The 24,973-nt window shown below is 37.2% G+C and overlaps 1 protein-coding gene across 4 annotated transcripts in view; it reads left to right on the top strand.

The window, feature by feature from the left end:
- Positions 1-24,973, top strand: part of vti1a (vesicle transport through interaction with t-SNAREs 1A) — a 133,983-nt gene that overhangs the window by 28,574 nt on the left and 80,436 nt on the right. For 2 of the 4 annotated variants that reach the window (XM_008436859.3, XM_008436861.3), the window contains exons 4-6: positions 363-440; positions 5,502-5,522; positions 11,943-12,027. In XM_008436859.3, coding sequence (XP_008435081.1) covers positions 363-440; positions 5,502-5,522; positions 11,943-12,027 — 184 coding nt within the window. The remainder of the gene's footprint in view (positions 1-362; positions 441-5,501; positions 5,523-11,942; positions 12,028-24,973) is intronic. The other 2 variants (XM_008436860.3, XM_017310975.2) reach the window with 1 other exon arrangement.

Genomic DNA, 24,973 nt, shown 5'->3' with positions numbered 1-24,973 from the left:
ACTTGTATTTGTTTAAGTGGGCAAGGTGATGTTGGGAGCTTCTTTTAAGAACGCTGGCTGTAATAGATCACTTGCGATAGATGGATGCACGGGCATAAACACACACTGCAGCTTGTTGTCATTACTCGAAGCACACAAACATCTACAGCCGGCATGTGTAAGATTGTTTGTCACCGAGTTCCATTAGGGGGCTCTCGTGCTTCAAGAATGCCTGTTACATTTTTTGCATCAACTGAACCACTAAACCATATTTCCCCTCTTGTTTTCTCTTTTTTGCTCCCCTTATGTTACTTCCTCCTCCTCTTCTTCTTCTTCCTCTTCTTTTTTTTTTGTCCTTTTTCCTCATCCTCCTCCTGCTGCAGAAAAGGTCACGTATTGCCTACAGTGATGAGGTGCGCAACGAGCTCCTGGGGGATGACGCCATCTCCTCGGAGAGCCAGGTAAGGTGCTAATCAGTTGGTGAAGGGGGGCACGAAACAACGCCGGTGTGGGTGGCTCGACTGCCCCCCAGGGAGATTAGGTGCCCCCCCCCACACTCCACCCTCCCCTTCCTCTCGCAGGGGCCATCGAGAGCTGAAACCGCCACTATTGTCACCAAGTCATGTGGAAGGAACACTGTTTAATGCAAAGCTGGCCGGCCAGTTAGGAGGATCAGGGCATGGGACCAGCGTCTGGCCCAAGCCAGATTGGGACCAACACATGCACATCTAAAAAAAAAAAGACGTAATTGAACACATTTCAATCCAAAACCCCACTATCCCCAAACGTCCAACAGCTGTTCTCCAGCTGGGTGCCGACTTGGATTCATAAGAGATTCTCACGATGAAGGTACAAACAAAGACACACTCAAATGGACCTAGAAAATTGGTTAATTTTACTTATTTCTTTACTTTTTTTTTCTTTTTCTAAATTTTAATGTTCACAAGCTTTTTTGATAGAAGTGATCAAGTGGTCAAAAATATCACTAAAACAATTTTAACAATGCTTTTTGGATTTGACAAAAGTGGAATGACAATCTTAATTATTTTTTATGGTTTTAAGGATTGCATTTATTGTTTATTAATTTAGTAAAAATTAGTTTGTTTATTGAAACAATGCAATATCAATATCATTTTTCTGATAACTTGCACATATATACTTAAAAGGAGAATAAAAAAAATTGTTCATGATTTAGAAAAAAAACCCATTCATACAGCTTATTTATGAATTAAAATTTTAAGTAACTTTTGTAATATTTTGTAAATAAATTGTTCATTATTACAATAGCTTTAATAATTCTGGAAAAAAAAAAAGCATTCTTGTGCATTTTAACATTTTAGACAAGCTTACCTATTTCTCACAGCTGCTGCCATCTTCTACGCAGCCACTCTCAATCTATGACCAGCCGTCTTTTGACTAATTATATTTTCTGTTTGGACTCGGCTGTCAGACCGCACGGGTTACTGCATCTCAAGGCGAGCATGGAGTTGTGTATGTTGACATTCAAATAAAAGCTCTGCACTTGCAAATTTGCAGGCTGAAAAGAAAAGGCAGAGGAATAGTCAAATGCACCTTCACATTTAGCCCCACAGTGCTTTACAGAAGCATGCAAAAGAGGGTAAAGGTAAATAAAGTTCTCAGGTTTTTTTCTCCCCACCATCCTTTAAGTCACGACCCATGAGCTGCACACTTTGGAGACATGTGGCATGAACCGAGATTTCCTATTGATATGCTTATTTCCTGGCAATTTTAGTGAAATGCAGACGTCACCTCAATGTTGTAAATCGAGGTTCGAAGGAGATTTGCTGTCAGAAATGACAATTTTTACAAATTCCATGATGAGTATCTTTGCAAAAAAAGAAAAGCAAAAAATATTAATCCTGCTTAAGGCTATGTTTATATTTTATTGCAATCATAATTATTTTACCCAAAGAATTCTAATTAAAATTAAAATACCTGTGTAAGTAATGTTACAATTAAAAAATAAAATAAAATTAATTGCCTTGTTATACATGTGCCTGAATGTTATCATTTAAAGCCCAAAACACACGTCATTCGCATTATTAATAATTCTGATTTCACACTGTTATAATTAATAATATATAATTCAGAATATCTATTATTTATTATTAAAGGATTCAATAATTAAAAATGAAATGACATTATGCATGGTGCGAATTTTACTCTAGCAGGAATTTAAGAATTAGAAAATGTAGGACAAATATTTTGCTATTACCATGTTTTGCAAGAAACATGCGATAAACATCTAAATATAAAGCTTGAATTATAAAACTAATGAACTGTAAACATATTGAGATTTTTTATTTTTCTTTGAAAATTTAAATTTCTTTAAATGTTCAATTTAAAGAAAATCCAAATCTAGCTAAACATACAGTTTCAGCAAGTTGTAACAAAAGGAAAATAAATCTACATGTTGGGATGTTATTTATAGCCCTATTTGGTTCATTTGTATTTCTAAAGTTGGAGAGATAACACTTGTCTTGGTCTTGCTGTGAGTGGAGTACTCACAACTTGAGGGATTTTTTTTTTTTTATCTAACGAGACGGCGTCGATAGGAAAGGGGAAAAGATGGTGGGGGCCTGGGCAAGTCGGTCAATTTAATTCCTGACGATCTGAAAAGAGGTCAGGATCATTTCATATAGCCCTGGCAGAGCAGATCATTACCAGTCACAAATCTGTTGGTTACATGGCAAGGATTTATTGCTAAGTAAATAGGCAACCGTCATAAGTTCTAAAAATGGCGTGTTGGCCCTGCGATAATGGCTAAAGGACGATTTAATAGACTTCGGCATTTATTCGTTATCTGTATGCGGACAGAGACTGAATTGGCACTATCGCTCATTTTTTTTAATAATGTGGTAGGCTACCATTGCACTTTTTTCCCCCTGTTTCTTCTGCATGCAACACACACACGCACACACACGCAAAGTAACAAATACACACACATTTTTCACACACGAACACTAAACGGAATAGTTTCGATTTCAGTCACAGCAGAAGGCTTGGCCACAAGAGATTGTGCTGGTTTGAGCCGGCACGGACCAGATTTTACAGGCTACAAAGGAAGCAGATTACCACTTGTATCGAATTCCGTATTGGATAAAAAAAAAATCTTTTGTTTGAAAAAAAAAAAAAAAATTGCTGATTATCATAACAGAAAAATTGCAGCAGTGCAATTTTGAATGCTGGCTGGAATCACAAAAACACAAGGAAAGGCGCTCATGCAGGAGTAATTATACCATTTACAATATTCTGTATTTACTGCTGTATATCTCTTAGCAACACAAACACGGTTGGCAGTACCAAAGAATGAATGCCAAAGAAAAATAGAGCAGAATAGCAAGAAGCAAGAAACGCAGCTCTAGTATAGTTTTAACAAATCCTCCAGAAGGTCTTACAATCAGTCAGGCAGCACAAATAAGCCAGAACAAGTTTTGTTTGGTATCCATTGACTGATTGCAAAGCCGGGGTGAGAGATCGCAGGATCTGATGGGTTCGTTGGAGCCCCAAATAACTACATCCACAGTGTCGTTTTAAACTTTGGCCTCTTCAATAATACATTCTTAGCAGGGAGTTGTTGCTCGACTTAAAAAAAGACACTCCAAAGTACGGTCTTGTTTCTGCCAACATTTTCAAGGGTAAGAGCTCTTTGGAAAAAAAAAAAAAAGCAGCAACCTACATTAACACTTGTTTACTTCCACTATTGTTTATTCAGTTTTTCTACATGCACTGTATTTTTATTTTAAACAACAAAAATAAATACATTTGTCGTTGCTTCTTAAATTAAAAAATTGGATCAAACAAAACATTTTAAATGTGTGTTTTAAAATGACATAAGTGACAGTATTTTGATTTTGTTGAGTACAAATTAAGAACAGATTAGAATCAAGAAAAAATAATAATTTAATTAAAACAGTTGAAACACGACTTTAAGGTGCATTTAATTTTTCAGGGTACATTTTTCAGGGTACAACAACTTCAGACATCTTCAAAAGCTATTATTGCATAAGTTTGATTTCGTTGTGATTCCCCCCCCACCTCAGATTCACTAAAGGTCAAATTTATACATACAGAACATAACTAATAATAATATCCTTAAGAAAGGATATTATTAAGGAAAAAGGAAAGGATTTGTAGTCATAAATAAGGTTCTGAGATAATTCTGGTCTAATATCTGGCCAGTCTTTTTATAGGAACTCATTTAAAGTGGTTTTGCTGGTATCAAGCCATTCCAGAAGCTTAATGTTACCCTGTTTTGTCCCTAACCAATTTAGATATTTATTGGGAATCATTGTCCTGTTGAACACAAATTTGTTTACGTGTTTCAGTTTAGTCTTAATTCTTTATTATTCTGTGCACATTAAGCAACGAATCAATGCCATTAGCAGCAAAACAATCCCTCAGCATAATGTCCCACCACCATTCTTAACAACCACAGTGTTATTAGATTTGAATATTTCACCTTGACTCAGTCAAATCAGCCTAATCGGTGTAGGAGTAGACTTTGTTGAAGGAACTTCTTTTCTTTTTTCAATTGATGCTAACATTAGGCTAGCTTCATTTTGAGCAGTTCTGCTGTCCTATTCATCTTATAATTTATGATCAAATTAAGCCTTAGTTGGTTCATGACTTGTTCTTTTGATGTCAGAAAAAATTATCTCATCTAATTTATCAAAGTAAATAAGCCTGTTTTGTGACTATTTTAATTTAAATTTAAAAACATGCCAGATAACCAAAATATTTAGTTGTGATCTGATTCATTATCTAGGACACAAGTTTCAAGAAAACTTTTTATGTACTTATTGTAATTTTGCTATTTTCCATTATCAAAAATGGATGAAAAATAAATGTTTCATCATCTGCAGCTGTTCCAATAATGAGCTACAGTTTACTTGTGTACACTGGTAGCCTCACCTGACTCTCCATATGTGTTTTGAACAGCTTGTTCCTTTACTGAAACTGGATAAGCAACATTAAATATTGAGGAGATATCAACACCAATAAAAATAATTTCAAGTACATTTCTTTAACTCTGCTCCAAAGGGGCACACATTCTTTTTATCCTTTTTTTAAAATAAACAAATCATCAAAATGACAGATATGAGATATTTCCACAACATTTAAATACACTGTAAAGACAATATTTAACTTTCTTTATCTTTTCTACTTCCATATCAACTTCTGCGATGTGACTTCCTTTATAACGTAGCTGATAGTTTAAGTTGAGCAATCCGGTCTCCTCCTTGTTTAATCTGACAGCAGCAGGACTTGATCTCTGTTTGTTCACTGGATTCTTCCTGAACAGTGTATTTAGATCCGTTTAATGCATTTCTCTTGCGCTTTCCGCATATTAAACATTTAAACGGATGTACCATCAAACTTATTTCTTCACTCTAACCTCAAACGTCGTGGTCTTCCTGCCATGTTTCTGCCTTGTTTTTTATCTGTCCTTCACCTGCTCCATCTTTCTTTCTTCTTTCCTTTTTGCTCACATGATGCAGTTGATAAAGTTACGTGAAGAGGTAAGTGCTTCTCTAAAAACCTCCTTTTCCTACTGAAAGTTTCATTCGTCCTCCTTTGCAGTAAATTATAATCTGCTCACTGGACTAGTTTGCATTTCTGAATGAGGTTCTCTTAGGCCAGTTTCCCTATTCCTTCATACTTTAAATATAAGAGGGTTAACCTTTTATTTGACATGGGTCTTTGTCAATACAAACATTAGGAGTTGAAGCAAGGTTTAAAGTAGCAGTAAAGACATTACTGAACTTATGTCTGAGTGGCACATTGCTAATTTTGATTAATACGAATATTTTTGACACGACTGGTTACAAATAAAGCAATCTTCTGCCTGCTACTACAAACCAAACTTTTGAAGGAGATAATTTAATTCCCATCTTTCCAAGATCAGCACTGTCTTATGATTCAATGTGTGATGTGCATTGGTAACTGTGGGGCGAGATTACAGTACCAAATCCCTATTTTCCCCTTAAGCCATTTTCCTCCTGGCTGAAGTTGGAGAGGCATAGAGAGACACTTGACTTCTCCTCTAACTTTATAGTTTTGTTAAGTAATACTAAGATCATTAATAGTACCCGTGTTGAACTAATAATTATTAGAATGTAATGCAGCCATAAAAGCAGAATACTGTAGCAATAGTCAGAGTGAGTCACACTTAAACCATAATTTGTCCGTCAGATGTCCATTTTCCAATGTCAGTGGAGCTCCCTTAAAGGTTTCAGTGCACTACATTAGTAACTGTAATATACATTATTTAGGCATGCTCTGCATGAGGTTTACTGTAAGGTAAAAACCAGGAGGAGGGGGCAATTGTTGCAGTGGCTCAGTACAGTTGGTTGTTTCCTTCCGTGGAAAACCTTTTATCTAATTGCAAACTGGACTGTTCTTGACTAGTGTTTTGTAGCTGCATCAAATTGGAATATATCCAATCAATTCTGTCAGTTCGATTGAATTGAACCGATCCTATATTTCTGAATTGTTATGTATTGCAACTTATATCACCATTGCAATGTTTCATTATATTGTGCTGCACTAATGTAAACACAGCAGAAAATCTTTAATAAGTTTTTTATATTATTGTGAAAATAGCTTAAACTGTCAGTTAGAAATGGACAATATAAAAATAAAAGTTGATAACTAATAAACATGGTTTATAGGAACATTTATGTGTAGAGACAATGGGCAATAAGAAAAAATATTTAAAGAAAATGTGTCTGAACATAATTGAGGTATTTCACAATTCTTGTCACAGTGTGAATTTCTTGGTGAGAAGCTTATCCTTGTTAATCTATGAGGACTTATGCTCAAACACAGGACTTCTGCTCCTTCTTTTTCACGCTTATGTATAATTTAGATTTGAAACTTGACCCAGATGCGATGGCATAAAGCATTTAGATTTTATTTAGCAGTACTTTTGTTTCCTGTTCTTGGTGCTCTGTTGTTTTTTTATATTTACTTTAGCCTCAGGGTCATAAGACATCTTTAGCTACCCTACTTGTCTTGCCTTTGTTCCATTGTCCACTCTTTGTAATCACACTCAATTCTTCGCCTTCTCTGCCATTGGCGCCTTTAACTCTTCCACTCTTCCTACATTTGATTCAAAGGCTGGCAAAGCTTATGCACACTTAAGCCTTGCTTTTAAAGAAACTACACTTTCTTTTTCCTTCAGCTGAAAAACATGTTTAAATATTTAGCACCCATATTCACAGCTGTTTGACACTTGTAATTCCTCGTCTTACAAGTCCCAAACAAACGGCACAGAAGATCACACAGTCAGTCTGAATCACAGCTGTCATCATTATTCACTTTGACTCTCCCCCACCCTTATTGAAATAATAAGGAAATCATCTGAACTTTGGAAAATGGTGATAGTAACTGCCTGTGTTTGATATTGAAAAAAGGCAGGAGAACGAAAGAAGAGGGGAGAGATTTCTTTTGAGCTACAGCTGCATTGTTCTGGGGCTCCCTGTTAATAACTTACAACTGAAGAGTGTTTCTTGACGCAAAAAGCACAACAACAAAAACACACCATTTTTGTGCTTCCTAAGAAGATCTTTGTTCAAAATGTAGGTGTCAGATGAAAAGGCATACATAGGCAGAAATGGTGGTGGCAGCGGAGAGGTACACCTGTGCACACAGAGGCACGTGGTTTATCTTATACTACATTTAAATACTTTGCTTTAAGGTTCCTTGAGACAATCTAGTATAATTTGAACATATCCTTGTGTTTTTAACAGGAATATTTGACAAGTTTAGGCTGCAGGTACATCCTAAAGCCTAAATAATGATTAGTATGCAGATGCCTTGTTCTAAGGGAATTGCAGTAGCTATGAGAATCACAAAGATCAATCCTAAATGGATGTTGTGGAACTGTAAGGGCCTTTTACAAAAATGCTGACAAAGATGTTTCAGAGATTTTCTTCTGCAGTAACTGGAGAACCCTGGAATTGTAATTCAGTAATGAAAAAGATAAATAAAAAATACATTTATACAAGAAATTTGTATTTCTAGACTTTCCTTTAACAGTGTTTAAAAATTGTCCTTCATCCATTTGTCTGGATTGACAAAATCCAGTTGTTTTTTTTGTCCATCCGTCCATCCGGCCATTAATGGTTTGTCAATCCATCCATGTAACCCTCCATCTCTTTGTGTATACATCCATCTATTAACCATCTCCCACTCACCATTTGTTTTTCATCCATTCGTCTGTCTGTCCATTCGTCCATCCATCTTGTAGTACATCTACCATACATTCATGGTGAACAAATGTATTTATATCACATCCGTAAAAATGAAACAGCCTAAGAACTCTGAAAATTTAAAACTGGAAATGTATATAATTTTGTAAATGTGTAAGAACCCCGTTTGTTGTGACATTTACATTTTTGGGATAGCAATCTCAATAGTAGTTCTGAATATAGTGAAAGATGCTTGGTTTTAATTTCTAAATGATCCTCCTACGACCATGGGTGGGTTGTTCCATTATTTGGACCATCACAGTGCGCCATTACTGGAATCTCAGTGGCTGAATTCTCACCTTTCCTTTAGGTTCTTTAACTGTCAAACTCAGAACGTATTATTCTAATGAACGCGCCACCACTACCCCTGCAGCACCCCCGTCCTCCTCACCAACCCACCCGCGCTCACCCTCCTCTCCCCCCGGCCCTAAAAAGAAGACAGAACGAGGGAGAGAAAAGACACAGAGAGGGAGAGAAATTCAGGAGGAGAAAGCTTTGAAGTGGCTTTCCATCGCAGCAAGTCTGCCGGCCGTCTCCCCGAGACGTGTCACCTTTGCCGAGAGGGAATAGGAAAATCACGTTTCGAATGGTAATGATAACATACTAATCACTTGAGCTCTTTGAAGAACCCGGGGAGTGCGTCTGCTCTGTCAGTATCCCCGGCTGCCTCATGCTCCCAGGCACACACAGGCAGTGCAGCCATGGTCTAGGTGTATTAGCTTAAGCATTGCATGTCAATACGTCCCCACTATTTCAACTGATCCATAGGGGCTCATTATTGCCCAAGTTTGGTAACCGTTTTCTCCTGCAAGCGCACTGCCACCATGTCTGTTGGTGCCGCTGCGACTTCCACACCTATGTAACCCACCCTCAAAGCCCCCTGCCACACCTTTCAGCAAAAGAACATAACACCATACACCCTGTCCCACTCATTGTCTCCATTTTGATTCGCACCTACCACAAACTCGTTTTGGCACCCATTTCCTCCACTCTTCCCATCATTTCTTCTTTCTCCCCCTGCCCTTGGTTTAACTATTAAAAACTATCTCTGCAATTTTAAGTGACATCTGTCAGCCACACAAAGAAAAAGGAAACGAGGGAAGGAAGAGTTCAGAGGGAGTTTTCTCCTCCCTGCTCTTTTCCCATCCCTCTTGTTGTCAAACTTTGAAAAGTGTGTCGTAGGCTTTTTTTCCCCCTCTTTTTCCTCCACATTTTTCATTTCCTCTGAGTGATTAGCTGGTACACATTTTGACAGCCCAACCAAGACTAGAGATTTCAGTTCTTCCCCTGTCCCCTTCACTCATGTGATGGGCATCAAATATTGTCAGCGGGGTTGTTGTCATTCATCGGGCTGCTTTTTACTGTCAAACATGTTAAATCTGATCAGTTTCCTAACGCAGCATGTTGGAAAAGGCCATCAAAACAAACAGCATTTGGGTAAACACTTAACTCTCCCATGTCTATGCTGTTTGTGATCCTCTACTGTATGTAGTATGGGTTTAATGAAAGCTGGGCCTTGCAGGAGTTTGAACTTTAACATGAAGATCTCCAGTATGTTGTTAATCAGAGTCTTTAGTAGTTGCTTTAAGTGTTATTTGTGCCTTCGATGAGTTGTTGAAACTTTATATTTACCAAACATAGAAACATACAAACATATTTATGTGCCTTTAAAAGAAGGCACATAAATATTCTTATCCCACATATACTTTAATTCCGTTGTCTTTTTGAAGACCTTGTTTTTGACCCTTTTCCATTTGGTTCTGATTCTTCTTTGGGTTAGTTAGTTAGTTAGTTAGTTAGTTAGTTAGTTAGTTAGTTAGTTAGTTAGTTGTAGGTATTATTTGCTGATGTCATTTAATCAAGCTTCCTAATAGTGCAGTAGAATATGGTCAATCAGCGATTGTCAAAGCTGATTGACAATCAATTTGCTCACAATCATCAACGAAATGCTGCGTATACATGTTCAGACTTTGAAGGAACAATTTATCTACAAAACTTCTCCAAAACTGACAGGAATTCATGAATGGTTAATATGAAACAAGCAAATTCATACAGGTCAGGTAGAAAAAGACAAAAAATTAATAGAAATGTTCTTAGATCTTAACAATGGTAATATTTTTTGGTATAAAACCCTCTTGTCTTTTGGAAGTTTTGCTCCTATTCTTCATATTCCAGAATATATAACATTGAGGTAAAAAACAAAAACTAGAAACTAGAGAGGAAAAAAGAAATCTTGTCAATATTTGAAATGCACTTGGAGCTGACATCAGTTGGGGGAAACTAATTATCCAATAAATTGTTCCACATCAATCCTTTTAAAATAGTACATTTTAAATCTGGGAAAAATAATTGTTATCTTTTCAGCTCTATGAAAGCCCCTAGGAAACAGACTTTAGCTAAATGCATCAAAAAATTATTGATGTCGTGAGTTAAAGAAAATGTACCACAAACATTCAAAGCATTGACGGTGGCACATAAGTACGAAGGATCATTTTTCCACTAAACCAGACTCAACAGACGATTTAGTTTACTACTTTTATGCTCAATAAGAGCTTTCATGGGAGCTAAGAAACTAGGCCTAATCAACTGTCTAAACTTTCAAACACATTATTTCAGCCATTTTGACCTTCACTAACTTCCACTTTTATCAAAATCCTGATTTATTGGTTAATGAAACATCTTTTTACATGCTTTTTGAGTCGAGTTTTAGAAGCTGATTATAATAATGAGGAAGGAAGGAGGACACACAGTAACCCCTACATCATGAATCAATTTAATTCACTTCAATTCATCTATATAATGCCAGTTCACAACGGATAGTTTTTCAGATAAACAGATTCAACTCATGTCACCTTATAAAGAATTCAGTTCAGTCCAAATTTAAATGAAATACATTTCATTCTAATTGACTCGAGTCATATATTCAGATTCCCTGACTTCATACGGGCTAGTCTTATGGGAAATATAACCCGCCAAGTATTTTCTCAGAAAAAGCCAATAAAAGACACTTGGAAATATTCCAAAAAAGTCTGACTGCTCTTAAAAAATGTAAAAAACAAAAAAAAACTGATTAAGAATTGCACACAGTACAGTTTGTGCAGATGAAATTACATTGTGAAAAAAGTTTTACTTAATAAAATGGACAGTAGCAGTTCAGCACATCTGCAAAATGTCGCATATGCATGTTTAGACTTTGAAGGAACGATTTATTAAAAATTTCACATTGTACAAAATGAATAAAAAGGTTTTCAATTGATTTTTATAGCATGCCTGTTTTGTGCAACATGTTTGATTCCCTTTGTTTTGATTGGAAACCTCTCCCAATTTGTGGCTATGCTCTTGATCTATCTTGTGCCTTACCTGTTCTCTGATCAGGTCATATAACAATACGAAGGAGCAACAAAGTTCCAAGTAGTTTGTCTTTTTATGTCCAAGATGAGGCAAACCTGCATTTTCTTGCTTGATACTCCATCAGCATGTAAGACATTGTCATGCGTGAGGGTTATTGGTAAGCTGGTTGTATTATGTTGTTGCTGTAGGTCTGTCTGTTTGGGTGACGGTGCTGATGTGTTTCTTTGAAATAGGTCCCAGGCCTCTCAATCAATTTTTATTTTCTGTTTGTTTCTGAAGCGTAATGTTTTTTTTTCTCTCTCGCTCTCTCCCTTTCTCTCCCTCTGTTTATTGCAGAGAGCACATCTGTTGGACAACACAGAAAGGCTGGAAAGGTCATCTCGGAGACTGGAGGCCGGCTATCAGATTGCAGTAGAAACTGGTACGTACTCTGCTATGGATTGGAAAAGAGTGGGGTAGCGGTGAAGGGAGGGGGTTCAAGATAGCGACGAGGATGAGTGAGCAACGGCAAATTGTCTTGCTCACACACGAGGTGGGTGGATGCGTGTGTGTGTTTTGGAGGGTTGGATTGTGTGTGGGGAGGACTGTTAAAAAAGAATCTTTCCTTGACGCCTGATGACATTTTCGGGTGCACATCAAAGGTGAGAGGAAGAAGTGTACAGGCGGCATATCGGGAGCCGCTTCCCCTGAAAAAAAAAAATTCAAGTACCCATATAGTTGTGTGTCTGTAAGTTATATATGCAAGTGTGTTGGGTTTTATAGTAGATTTTTTCTGTTTTTACTCAATCAGGAGGTCTATGAAAATAAACAAGGTTAGCATTCTTAATTCAGGAGTGGGACGGACAGAAAGATAAAAACAAATTCCTCATTATTAAGGGTGGTTTTAGTCTTAAAATAGGAAAAAGAAATCTCATTGGGAGCCTAAATAAACTTAACCAGTTAGCATGTGCTTTTTTTCCCCGCTTCCTGTCTTCCTTCCTGACAGCCACCACATTATTGAGGCACAGTGTATTCCTCAGAGAGATATCAAAGCTCATTCTTGAAGCATCTACTAGCTTTCTGTGGCTTCCGTTGTAGTTTGGAGAAAAGTTTGTCAATTTACACTATAATCGTGGGGTGGCTGGTGCGCGCGACGTCGACAGATTTAATAATTCAAGTCAACTAAGGTTTGCACGCGGACCACCTGCTTTTGATGTTCCCTGTGACTTGCATTCACAAATTCATAAATGCAGTCTGCATCTTCTGCCTAAAAATGTTGATTCAAACGCCTCGGTTGTTACTCCAGTTTCTCGATGGTGTAGAATTCTACGACAGCTGGGGGATTTTCAATTTTTTTTTTCTTCTTGCTCTCACCCAGTCGCATCTCATACAACAGCTTGTTTGGATCATTTGCCTCACAGCTTGCTGGGCCCTTAGCTTAACATTGATCAGTACCTACTGGGCCCAGCGGTTTCTCCTGCCGGTGTCGGCCACATGCCCCTTGACCCCGGGTTGCCGGTTGGCTGTCTTATTCACACTGTGTGAGGCAGGGTGAGAACAATGCTCGTTTATCCTTGCTCAGTCCCACACACTTGGCTTGGCGCACACCAGCTGTGGGGTATGTTTGTGGGGAATCTTCACCCTGCCTCTTTTATCCACGACCCTTTCCTTAACTCTGCTGTCGATACGAACCGTTCGCTCAGATGCACAACCTGAACTGGCGATGTCTCCAGGTCAAATTAGGAATAAATCAGCACAAGGCATAGATTGCATTTAGATTATGCAGTCTTTACGAGGTTGATTGATTGCTTTTGATGCAAAGCTCTCAAAAGTGGAAGTGAATTTTTGCAAGCCGGATGCAACCATGTTTGCTTACAAAGTGGGCAAAAATTCAATTAAAAAAATCACTTAGTTACTCAGTTATTTACAGTATACCTCTGACTACCAACAGGCAACACAAAACCTTCATGTAAACTTTGAAAAAGGCCAAGAGGCGATTTTTCACACTTTCAACATCACACCTGTGTTTCTTTTTACCCACATGAATAATATTTTTATCTTAAAACAATTGTAATTTTTAATGTGAAAGCTGAAATGGGAAACTTTTGAGAAACAAGGAAAGTAGATTTGATTATTAAGATTATGATTAGGATTATTGCCAATTTCATATTTTTGTTGAGAAAAAACAACCATATGTTCTGACAGACAGATATTTGCTTATCTCAATTTTCACAGCTGAAAGCATTTTTCCTTTTTGGAGTAAATGGGCTTTCATTCATTGTCCATTTAATACTCTATGTAAAAAATTACAATTTCTCAATCTTCAAACATTTTAAACTAAAACATTTATTGAAACTGAAAAAATTGTTTATAGTGCTGCTAAAATTATTCCAAATATTGCTCATTATGGAGTTTTCAAGTTCTTATTGTGCAGAACATTGTGCAGAATGTGAGAAACAAGTGTTATGGTTTCCACACCATAACTCTTGAGTTTTTCATTTGTCTTTGTTGTAACCAGACAAAGTGAAGCAGTCTTCTTTCAGCCCACTGGCTGGCAGTGCACAGCAGCAACAGGTTGGTGTGGAACCGTTAAATATTTTAGCAGTATGAAATGTCAGCCGTTTGAAACCATAACCTTTTTAACCTTTGGTATACCTTGACAGCAATAACCAGCCCATACATGATACTTGCTGATTCATTGTTTTTTCTTCATTCCCATGCAAAATCATAGAGGAGTGCATATTTATTCTGGCATTAAAATGTAGTCAACTTGTGGGTGTAGTTTCTATCTTTAATCCTCGCCAAATAAGTGTGACTGCAGGTCCAGACGCACAATAAAACTTTTTGACAGGTGTGCTGATTGTAGCATCCCAGTCTGAATCAGTATCAGGGCAGTTAGTAGTGACTTGGTTTTGTAGTGGCAGAGGGTTAATACAAAGTGCAGGTGAAGAAACACCTGTTTAGCAAAATAATTTGTTTTGCTAAACAGGTGTGTGTGTTTCGTTTTTTTTCCTCCTCCTACTTTCTTTTCATATCTGTAAACAAACCATTCAGCACCCCTGGACTTGATCAGGTTTTTCTCTCATTTATTTTCATTATGTATGGAAATAATATATAAATGATTTTTTAAAGGAATGTATCTGCTTTTCCTAACGAGCTATGAGTGGAATACAAAACGTTTGTTTAACTCATGAGTTTTTAAAGTGGCTACTAAGTGTCCCAAAGATGGGAATTAATTACTTCACAGTCTGCACACATGGCAGCCGAGTTTTATATTTATATTCAACTCTCCTGTACAAAATGACCAGAGCTATAAAAATATGAAATGCCAAGGGGCTGAAATTGCATGTGTTCGCTGTTGTTCTTTGATCTTGTTCTGACTATTCAGTTTTTTTTCCTCCTCTTTTTTTAAAATTATAAACTAACTTGATGTTGCTCAAGTGCTCTTTACCAAAAAATTGTTGCTATTGTCTAAGTTTTTGAATAAAAACACACTTTTTGAGTTGGGCAAAACAATATAAGTGTGCTTAAAGGCCTTCTGTATCTCATTATGTTCATAAATTATTGCTTGCACTTGATCTAAACTTGCAAAACGTAAATGCGTTCTTTGGTCATCGTTCTCTGATTTATGCTTAATGAACTAAATTTATACAAAAGAAAATGCTATAAAATTAGGTTTGAGATTTTACAGGAAAAACAACGTATTTTGCAATATAGCTTACTTATATTGGATTTTTAGATAGAAATATTAAAATAAAAAAATGCTCATTAATGTTACCTAATTGCACATTTAGTTTCTTTTAGATAATTTTACTCATCAGATGTCTCATTTAATATTATCCAGAAACCATGACATACTTCAAATCAATTAACAGAGACGCTATGATTATACTTTTACCAAAACTGTAATGAATTGTGGCTACTTATTTTTTTGCACCTGACGAGAAACTGCTAATAATAAAAACCCAGGTAACATGACAGTTTATTCAAGCACAATAGAGATATACTTTTCCTATGTTCCTTCCAATGAGGTTTGTGTATTTGAATGATTGCATACGGCAACCTCAACTTTTAAACAGGAATAATTAAAGCACTACATTTTTGTTCCACCAAACTCTCTATAAACATCTCAACTATCCCCTAATATATGTTGTTTTAATGTAAAGTTCTTCAGCACGGTTATATTTGCAGTAATCTGAAGTTGCTTTCTTTAGCTGCTGTGACACTGTCACCCTTAAGAACTTCCTCAGACCGATCAGAAGTGGAACGAAAAGACATTTTATTTCAAAGCGAGTGTTCTCGAACAGAGAGATGGCATAGAAACGCTTTATAGCTTCACCTTTCTCCTCACTGCTAAGAGTACATTTCTTAATGACCAAGAAGAAAAAAAAGCTACGATGCTTCTAGGTCACATTTTAGGCAAAAATAAGGGAATCCTAGTTCTGAGAAAAGATGAGTCTCTACATGGTATCATTTTATCATTGCTGTTTTGACTTCTTTTCTTTCCCCCCCCCCCCATTTTTTTCTTCGCTCTCAACATCTCCAGTGTTTATTGGAAGAAAACAAAGGCTTGCCAAAAGCAGTGAGAGCCCTCAGAGGGATATCATGGAGACTTTTTGGACATGCAGAGCTATTTACCACACGCACCCTCAAGAAACCAGGGTTCTCTGTTTGTCTCATAAATAAAATATAGAACTTTATTAGTGAAGAGCACTGCCTCAAAAGCCCAGGCACTACACCAAGCAGACATGAGGGATAGCCCAGTTAAAAGGGGGCGATAAATAAAGGGGGAGGGCATGCAGTTAGCTAATTTAAAGACATTTGAGTCAAGAGTATTTGAAATGCCCAAATGTGGAGGCTTGTCAAATGTGAAGACTGATGTTTAATCAAAGGCATGCCAAATATTGGCCCTTAGCTCCAGACTTGAAAAGATTTTGAATCATTTATGGCTGGTTGTTTAGAAATAGAAAAAGCATGTCTGTAAAGACATCAAAGCTACAGTGAATTGCTATCGCACCTTTCTACTCTTCATTTATTAAAGTAGGACTAGCCTCAAATTTCTTTAAGAACAAAACAAGCAAATGTATTGATAAACTGCCTGATACGGCTTAAATTTTCAGTAAGAAAAGAAACGTATGGATATGATTTGGAAAAGACAGTTTTGCTTTTGACCCAAGGTCTTTATACGAAGGCACAATACTGATTAACAGCAAATCTGCAATTCAGAGGAGATTCAGTTTAGTTATTAAAATAAATTGCAATTACAACTGTATTTGGTAATTGTGCTGATAAATTTTTCAGTCTTTATTAAGTGCAATTAAAACATAGTAAATGTATAGTAGGGGCATTTTAATGAATAGAAAAGTCCACGGTCTTAAATGTGTCTTTATTTTAGCTTTTATAGCTGCACTACAAAGGGTTTTAAAATGGTTTTATATTTTTTCTTCATACAGTAGCGACAGCAATGCCAGTTATTTACCTCCAGCAGCTTCTAGCAGCCTAGTTCACCTTATTAAATAAGCAAATATTTGCGACGATGGTTAAATTATAAATATAAGACTTTATTCCTGAAATAATTTCACAAATATCTTTTTTTTCCCTCATGAGCATTAAGACACAGCCTTCAACCTAAGCTATTCTGATTCCAAACCTATATAGTATAAATAGCTAAGATGCAGAAACAAAGAGGGAGGCACAAAAATTCTCATCCACTTTAAAACCTGGCTGGTAAGAGATCGAGGGAACTTCTTAGGTGAGCACCTTGTTGGTTAGTGGTCTGTAATCAATCCTCCGAAATGAAAACACTTCATTAGGAATTGATTTCAGTCCTGTTTAGATAAGCAGAGAGGGTCAGGTTTCGGGCCCCCGGGGGCTCCGACCCAGCCTAAAGTTCACACCATGCCAGGTAGAGAGCAACACTGCAGGCTGTCAACTTTATTAGGCTGGAGATAATCTGATTAGACATTGTCAATCAAAGGTCTCAGTGATTCAGCCATGATCCTGGGGATTTTTCTTTCCGTCTCTCTCCTTTTCCTTTCTCTCTATTCTCAGAAACTCTTTTCTTTCTTTTTTTTCTTTTTTTGTGATGAATCATTGAAGCAACCTAAACCGTGACAGCCATCGCTAGGCTCAGCTAAGCAGCCCTGCAGTCGTCACACGAGGACCCTGTGATGATGTGACGACTGTATTAAAGGGTACATCAATTTGTTTTAGAGGAGTTTGATTTTCAGCTGCCGTGGTATTAAAAGACGGGTGGGGAGGGCAAACACGGCGGCTTCATCAACAGGGTTTTAACGACGGCGTGAGGGGTGCTGGGGCAGAAAGAAATGAACAGACAAATGGGAGAGTGACGAGAAATAAATAAATGTGTTTTTTGGGGAAACTTGAAAAAAATATATCCTCATGACTCCTGTTTGAAGCAGAGAGTGGCTTTGAGTCTTGCTGGGAGTCCATGGGTGCTGGAGTGGCCCAGTAACACAGAGCACGTTTGTCCCGACTCTCTATCTCTCCCCCTCCATCTTCTTTCTTTTTCTCTCCCGCTTGCTTTCTTTCTCCTTGTTCGCTCTAAAGATCAGACTTGGTGTTTCTTTTTTGTGCCGTGCCACCAAAGTCGTGCTTACTACTCAAAAACTGCTGCCAGATGCTTAACAAGTGACATAATGCATTGCGTTTATAGACCTTATGTTGTATTTTAACCACAAGCCTTTATTGTCTCTAAAGAGAATTGAATTCACTCTATACTTTTTAAAATATTTTCATCCAATTTAGCAGTATTGTTTTTTGTTTTTCTTAAATAAAATCCTACTGGTTAAATGTTTACGTGAATAAAAATAATTCCAATAGATTTTTTTCAACTCTTAAAAAGATAAATTCATAAGTTATATTTAAAGCTTTTTTCTTCTGTCACATAATAAATATATAAAAATCTGAAGTATATTTATATGTATAAAGTATGTAAATGTGACTGAATTGTGTTTCTATGCTTTGTTTTTAGTTCATTCTCTTTGCTCTAGAATGTAGCTTGAATATTTTAAACAACTTCCTTTCATTTTCTATTTTAAAAGACGTTTGCTAAAGTGGTTTTCCTTGAGGTACAGCATAATCAATCCAGTTTTTTGTAGGCTGAAACAATTGGTGTGCAGTGTTGGGTTGAAAAAGAATATAAGTCATTTGATATATGTCTTATTAATGGAGGCAAGAGCTGGCACTTAAATATTTCACAGCTTGAGTTTTCAGCCAAGAGATTTTTTTTTTCTTATGTGGAATATTTTGTATGTGGCTTTCTAAAAGCTAGACAATTGCTAAAAAAAATAACATATATATATATATATATAATTTTTTTTCCTTGCGTACAACATCTCGCTCTCAGCAAATCTAGCCGTGGGTGAGCTGTTTATCGGTAAACCCCCGGTGGATGAAAGGGGTAGCAATAATGATTTTTTTTCTCTCCTAATCGGACCTTGTCAGCAAGGCGTCTTATCGTGGAGAGGAAAATGACACCGATCCTATCGAAGAGCCTGGAGTCCGAGTTGGCGGCGTGCGTTCCCCCCGCCCTCCCAGCCCCCCTTCCCAATCATAGTCGGCCATGGCCTAGCCATATCTAGCGCCGCCACAAACGGCGAACGTCGCTTTTTTCATGTGGACTTCAAAAACGTTGCGAGTCATTAAAATTGCACCCACGTTCGGCGGCGGGGATCAGCCGCTCCGGAGCGAAAATGGGTTGTGGGAAGAGGAGACTCGGTAAATGTGTTAATTCCGTCCTCACATGTTTACGGCTTAATTTTAATCTGTTTGAGGGGGGAGGAGGGGTCGGAGGGACGATTGGAAAAGGAAGGGGGAGGCAACGAGAAAACCTCGCACTGCAATAAATCGCCATTATCTTTGACACCCTAGGACTCAGCTGTTCCAGGGATTTAGGGGTCCACTGGCAACAGTGTCTATCATAGGGCATGAAAACACTGTTTACGCTTGAACTGCGGTAGCTAAGGTGCAATCTCTAGTTTCAGACTAGCTAGACAAAAGGCTTTACGTGGACAATGGTGGGCTAGCACAGGGGCCCTCAATGGAAGAGCTGAACCAACAAACTCAAGTGTGTGTTTGTGACTGTGAGCCAGTTTTTTGTATATCTGTGTTTTTCCAAGATGTAGTTGCAAACTCGTGAACGCGAACCTTCTTTGAATCTCGATTCCTCAGTAACGCTTCAATCCACCTGCTGCTAAACTACCACTGCTTCCCTCCTTGTGTTCCTCAATTAGGTATCCCAAAGTGTTATGGATAGCTGTAATAAAATTATGAGAAAATGTAATAATTAGACCTTTAGTCAGTTATTAGTTTCAACAAGCCTCTCAGCATAATGAGACTCTTGGAGGTAATGATCTGACTAGTCAGCTCATCTAAGCTTCACTACTTAGTCAAACATGAGGCAATATTGTTACCACAAATTTAGCTCTTTTATGAATAAGCAACATTGTGACAGATGCTAAATGCTAACTCAAAACACACAGCTCTTAAAAGTGAAGACACTCCTGTAAAATGCCAAATTTATGTGGTGTAAAAAAATGAGTGTAAATTAGTTTTAAACTTCATCTTTTAGTGTGACCTAAATTCTGTACAGTTCAGCTGAAAAACAGTCTGTCAGAGGGAAAAATGTAAAAAAAAAAAGAAAAAAGAAAATGAAACCTGCAATAACCTGGTTGCATAAGAGTGAACACCCTTGAATTAATTCCAGTTTTTATTCTTGATGATTTCTCTGCTTTACCTTGGCAAAGTGCTCCAAATGTGTCAGATTGTGAAGGCATTTCTCATCCACAGCGCTCTTCAGGGGAACCCTCAGGTTTCCTTTCAGATTCAGGTCTGGATTCTGACTAGGCCACTGTACAGTTTTTTCTTTTTCTTCATGTGAAACAATTCTTTTGATTTGGATGTGTGTGGCGACTCATTGTGGTGCTGAAAATACAATCTTTCCTCATGTTCTGCTTTCAAGCAGACACACTAAGGTTTGAAACGGCACATACTGTAACTTAGTCAGTTTACAAATACACTTGGAAAAAACACAGTTTTATTTTAAGTAAAGTTACCCCAGAGCATGATGCTACCATCACCTTGTTTGACTATGGTTATGGGGTTCCTTTTTTTAAATTTCAAACACCCTTTTTTGAATTGTGGCCCAGACGTTTGAGTTTGGTTTAATTAAACGTAACACATTCTCACATGAGGTTTCAGAAGATTTTAGCCAGGTGCAGATGTTTGTCACTTTTTATTCTCCAATAATTGACCTCTTTGTTTTTGCCTCATTCCCCTAAATTTAAACACTGACATCCTTTTGCACATTTTTAACCTTTTAACCTTTTTGCAACTGAAAGAATGTCATGAAAGTCAACATAGGACAGCAGAACTTTATGGTAATTAGAATTATTAATTAAGGGTTAGGTGTGAACTCAGTAAGAGTGACATCTAAATAATAATTTTAAAAAAATTAAATAAAAAGGTGCTGTGAAAAGTATTCAAGGGGGTGTAGTTGTTGACGCTTTTTTGTTTTCGATATTTTCCCCTTTAAAATATTTGGATTCTCAGTGGAATTGTGTAAAATCAACAACACATCAAATCTGAAAAATACGTGTTACATTACTAACAAAAATAGAAATCTAACAGGCGTGGGTTACGTTTTTTATACGTTTAAACATTTAGGACACCATTTAAAGCTTTAAGTAGAACTTTGCTTTGTAATTAATAGACAACAAAGTTTGTTTCTAACCTTAAATGTGGGAAAAAAACAGGACAGTAAAAATGAGTCAAATTCTTGAACTACCATTGTGAACATTTCCAACAGAACAATCTGTTCAGCATCTTTTTTTTTAAGTAAACCTCAAACCATACTTCCCACAATATTGTTTTTGTTCTCTGTCATACCTTTGAACATATAACAGCTAGTTAATCCAGTTTTAGTAAACTTCTGTCTTTAAAACTCCTAAAATGAAACTTATTTTGTAATTATGTCTCCTACAAATCATTTGATATAATCCAGCCTCTATCTCTAGATACAAAGCACCCTTCAGTAACAAGATAGTGGTTTGCTGCTATATCTTAAAAGGCACCTTGGTCCCAACCCTAAATCATTTTTTCTTCCTATTTTTAGGTCACAGTAACAAAAAAAAAGATACCCCCTGCCTTGGTGCATGCAGGAGAAAAAAGTGTAGCATTGACCTCTGTCTGACACAGAGAAAACGGAGGGAAGAGCGGGAGACAGAGAAAGAGGGAGAGAGGGAAGAAAACAACAGCATGAGCGACGGAGGGGGAGAGAGAGCTAAGACAACAACTGTGAAGAGCCGCATAGGGTTAAAGAAAAACAGTTTCAGAAGGAAATGGGAGACAAAAGCAAGGACTCGCAGCTCCCCTATGGGCGCTTTAAAGAGCCGCTACATCTGAGACGCTGAAATATTAAAAGCAGAAAGGACGGACAAATAAATGAATAATACAAAAAAGACACACACAAAAAAAAAAAAACAGGAGTGGAACTGATAGACAATGGTGCCACCTTGTCATCAGGAAATATTTATCAAGAATATTAATCTGGTGATGAAAATAACTCTGAGAAAAGAATTGACAAGATGTTAAATAAAACAGACTTTTATCTGAAAGTAGATGCAGGAATTCAAGTGAAAGGAGAATTACCAATAAAAATATTTTATTTTTTATTTTGTCATTTCAACAACTAAAAGTATTATTAAAACTCAATCCTGCCTCACTTTAGCTACATAATAGGTCTTTTTTTCTGCAGTATATTTTGAGATAAGAAATTGCTTTCAACTTGTTTTTATTACAGCAGTAACAGTTTTATTTTACTCTTATTTTGTGAAATTATAATAAAATCTATCAGTGACATATTTTACAAAAGTGGACATTTAGCCACTATTGACTATTGAATGTATTGAATGGCAAAAACTTAATAGCAAACAGAAAAACAGCCCCAAAAAAAAGAAAACACAAAAAAAAAAACATTATTTTTATTTCATTATTATGCAACAGTAAAATTAGGGGTAATTGTATTAATTTATTGCAAAAGACGAATAAATATGTCTAATAAAATATGGAATGTTTTCTCCACCCTGTTCACAAGTACTTAAAAGTTGTTTTATTCCATTTAAAATGCCTGTTGTTAAGCCTCAAGTTGAACAAAAAAATTTAAAACAATATTTTTTTATGAAAAGATGCAAGTAACAGTCACATCCTTGAAGGCGTTTTTCCAATTACTCTCATACTAAGAATGTATAAACTTGAACAAGATCATTTGGTGTTTTTACATTTTTGATGTGGAGTTTTGAAAAAAATTATATTTGCTTAACAATTTCAAAACCTTCTTTGTGAATTGATCAGAATTTTTTATAAATAATCTTTGCTCCTATGTAAATAACATACATGCCAAAGAGTAGTAAAACTTGCACTTATGGGATTTTTATTCTGTTAATCACATTGTTTTCACTTCTAAAGAACATTTCCCATCTGGATCGATTAAGTTTCTGATTTGTTTTGTCACTTCTCATTCCACCAGATAAAGTCTGCAAACTGCTAAGTGGCATGTTTTGCAGTAAAAAATAAAAAGGCTCACACTTTTAGATGTAAATAACCTATGGTGTAAATCTGGAAATCAACAACTGATCATGAATCCTGCATAAATGAATGTTGGCTGCAGCCTTGAGGCTACTATTTGATCCTGTGTTGGAAAGCCATATAGAGCTAACTGTGGTCTTTAGCTCATTAAAAAAAAAAAAAAAAAAAAAATCTGCATCTTCTATAGAACTTCTCAGAACACACCACCCCTGCACGATGCACAATTATAACGTCCAACCACAGTGAAGCACATTAGCCCTCTCCGTCTGTTCCTCGCCTCTCTGTTGCTCTGTGGTAACCCCTAGAAGCACACCTCCCGTCCTCTGTCAAAGAAGCCTCCTCCTTGGCCGTTCTGCGCCCATCTGACGGGGCGCCGGCCTGTTTAAGACACCCGGGGAACATGAAACAGAGCCGGTCCGAGATGTCAGCTGGTCGCCCCATCTGTCAGTCAGTGGGATGGTAAAGCTGCTGTCCTGGGGGGTAACCTTAGGAGTGCTCTGTGTCCCGTTCAGGCATGTTTTCTGGGCGATTTGTGTGTGTGTTTGTGCGTGTGTGTGTGTGTCGGAGTGTTTTAAATGATGTTCCTGTTTGCTCACAGTTTTGAGCAAACAGGAAGCTGACATTGTTTTAATTTACGCGTCTGGTGACGTGTTGACCAAAATGACCACAGTTTACGTTTGTAAGATCAGAGTGAAATAACAGTTTGTTTAAACCTTTTTAAATGAGTAAATTTATCCGGATTGAAGTTAAATCATCATCAGATATAAGAGAGTTGTCAGATTTTTAAATGACTTGGATTTTGCTTTCTCTGCAAAAAAACCCCCCAAAAAAACAACAAAACCCTAACATAAAGAAACTCTTAGACTGAACCAAAGTAGTGACTCGATGTTGAGTAGAAGCAACAATTTCTATTCATGCATTCTGCCTTTTGGTAGATAGGCCGCGCCCTTGAGCTGCTTTAGGATGGAGTCGCTGCCTGTTCGCTCTCCTGTAAGAGGGTCCTGAAAGGGAGCCTCTGTGCATGCACAAATACACACACACACGCAGTCATGCGGATGGGTCTGTGTGAGTTCCTAAAAAGAAGGTGTTTGCACAGTCAACGCAAACTTATTTATTTAGTTTGGTTCATGAGATTGTGCCTGTCCAGGTTATCTAGTTAATATCTGTCTTTTGCCTATCTTTATCACGGATCTCTTTGTTTTTAGATGTGCATGCATCTAAAAACTACTGTGCATTTAAGTTGTAAGATGATCATCTAAAATCATATTTACACCAACAAAGTCGTCTTCTCTTGTCCTGTCAGTTTTTCTCTTTTTTTGTGTGCGTGTGTGTCTTTGCTTGTTGACCTCTGCGTTGCAAACTTCTTTTAAGTAGTCCAGACAGCCCCCATGTTCACATCAGTCGGACTCGCCACATGACGTGTGTAGCTGTAGTCCTGAAGGGCTGATGTATGCGCAGTTATGCGGCGGCAAGTCCTCGACGAGAACTTCTATGATCTCGGGTTACTCAATCATCAATCGGGGCCAACCGCGGCGCACTGTTCTGTCGCCCATCTTTTAAAGCGCAGTTGTGAAAGACTGACTAAGACGGCCTAAGGGACACCTTCCTCGGTCTGGCACATCTCAAGTTTGATGTGCGTAGGTGCCTAGTTACAACTTACACACAGAACAAAGTTGATGCATTGATGTAGACTTTTGAAAATGTTTGACGAAGGCCATTTGATCGCGGGAATGTTCTTTTTGGTATTTTTAAAAAAATCATTTTTGCAATTTTGTGAGGTG

This window comes from Poecilia reticulata, chromosome 19, assembly GCF_904066995.2.
Source record: "Poecilia reticulata chromosome 19, P_reticulata-male-v2, whole genome shotgun sequence".
NCBI classification, from domain to species: Eukaryota; Metazoa; Chordata; class Actinopteri; order Cyprinodontiformes; family Poeciliidae; genus Poecilia; species Poecilia reticulata.
The sequence above is the reverse complement of the archived record's forward strand: the minus strand, read 5'-3'. Positions and strand labels throughout refer to the sequence as shown.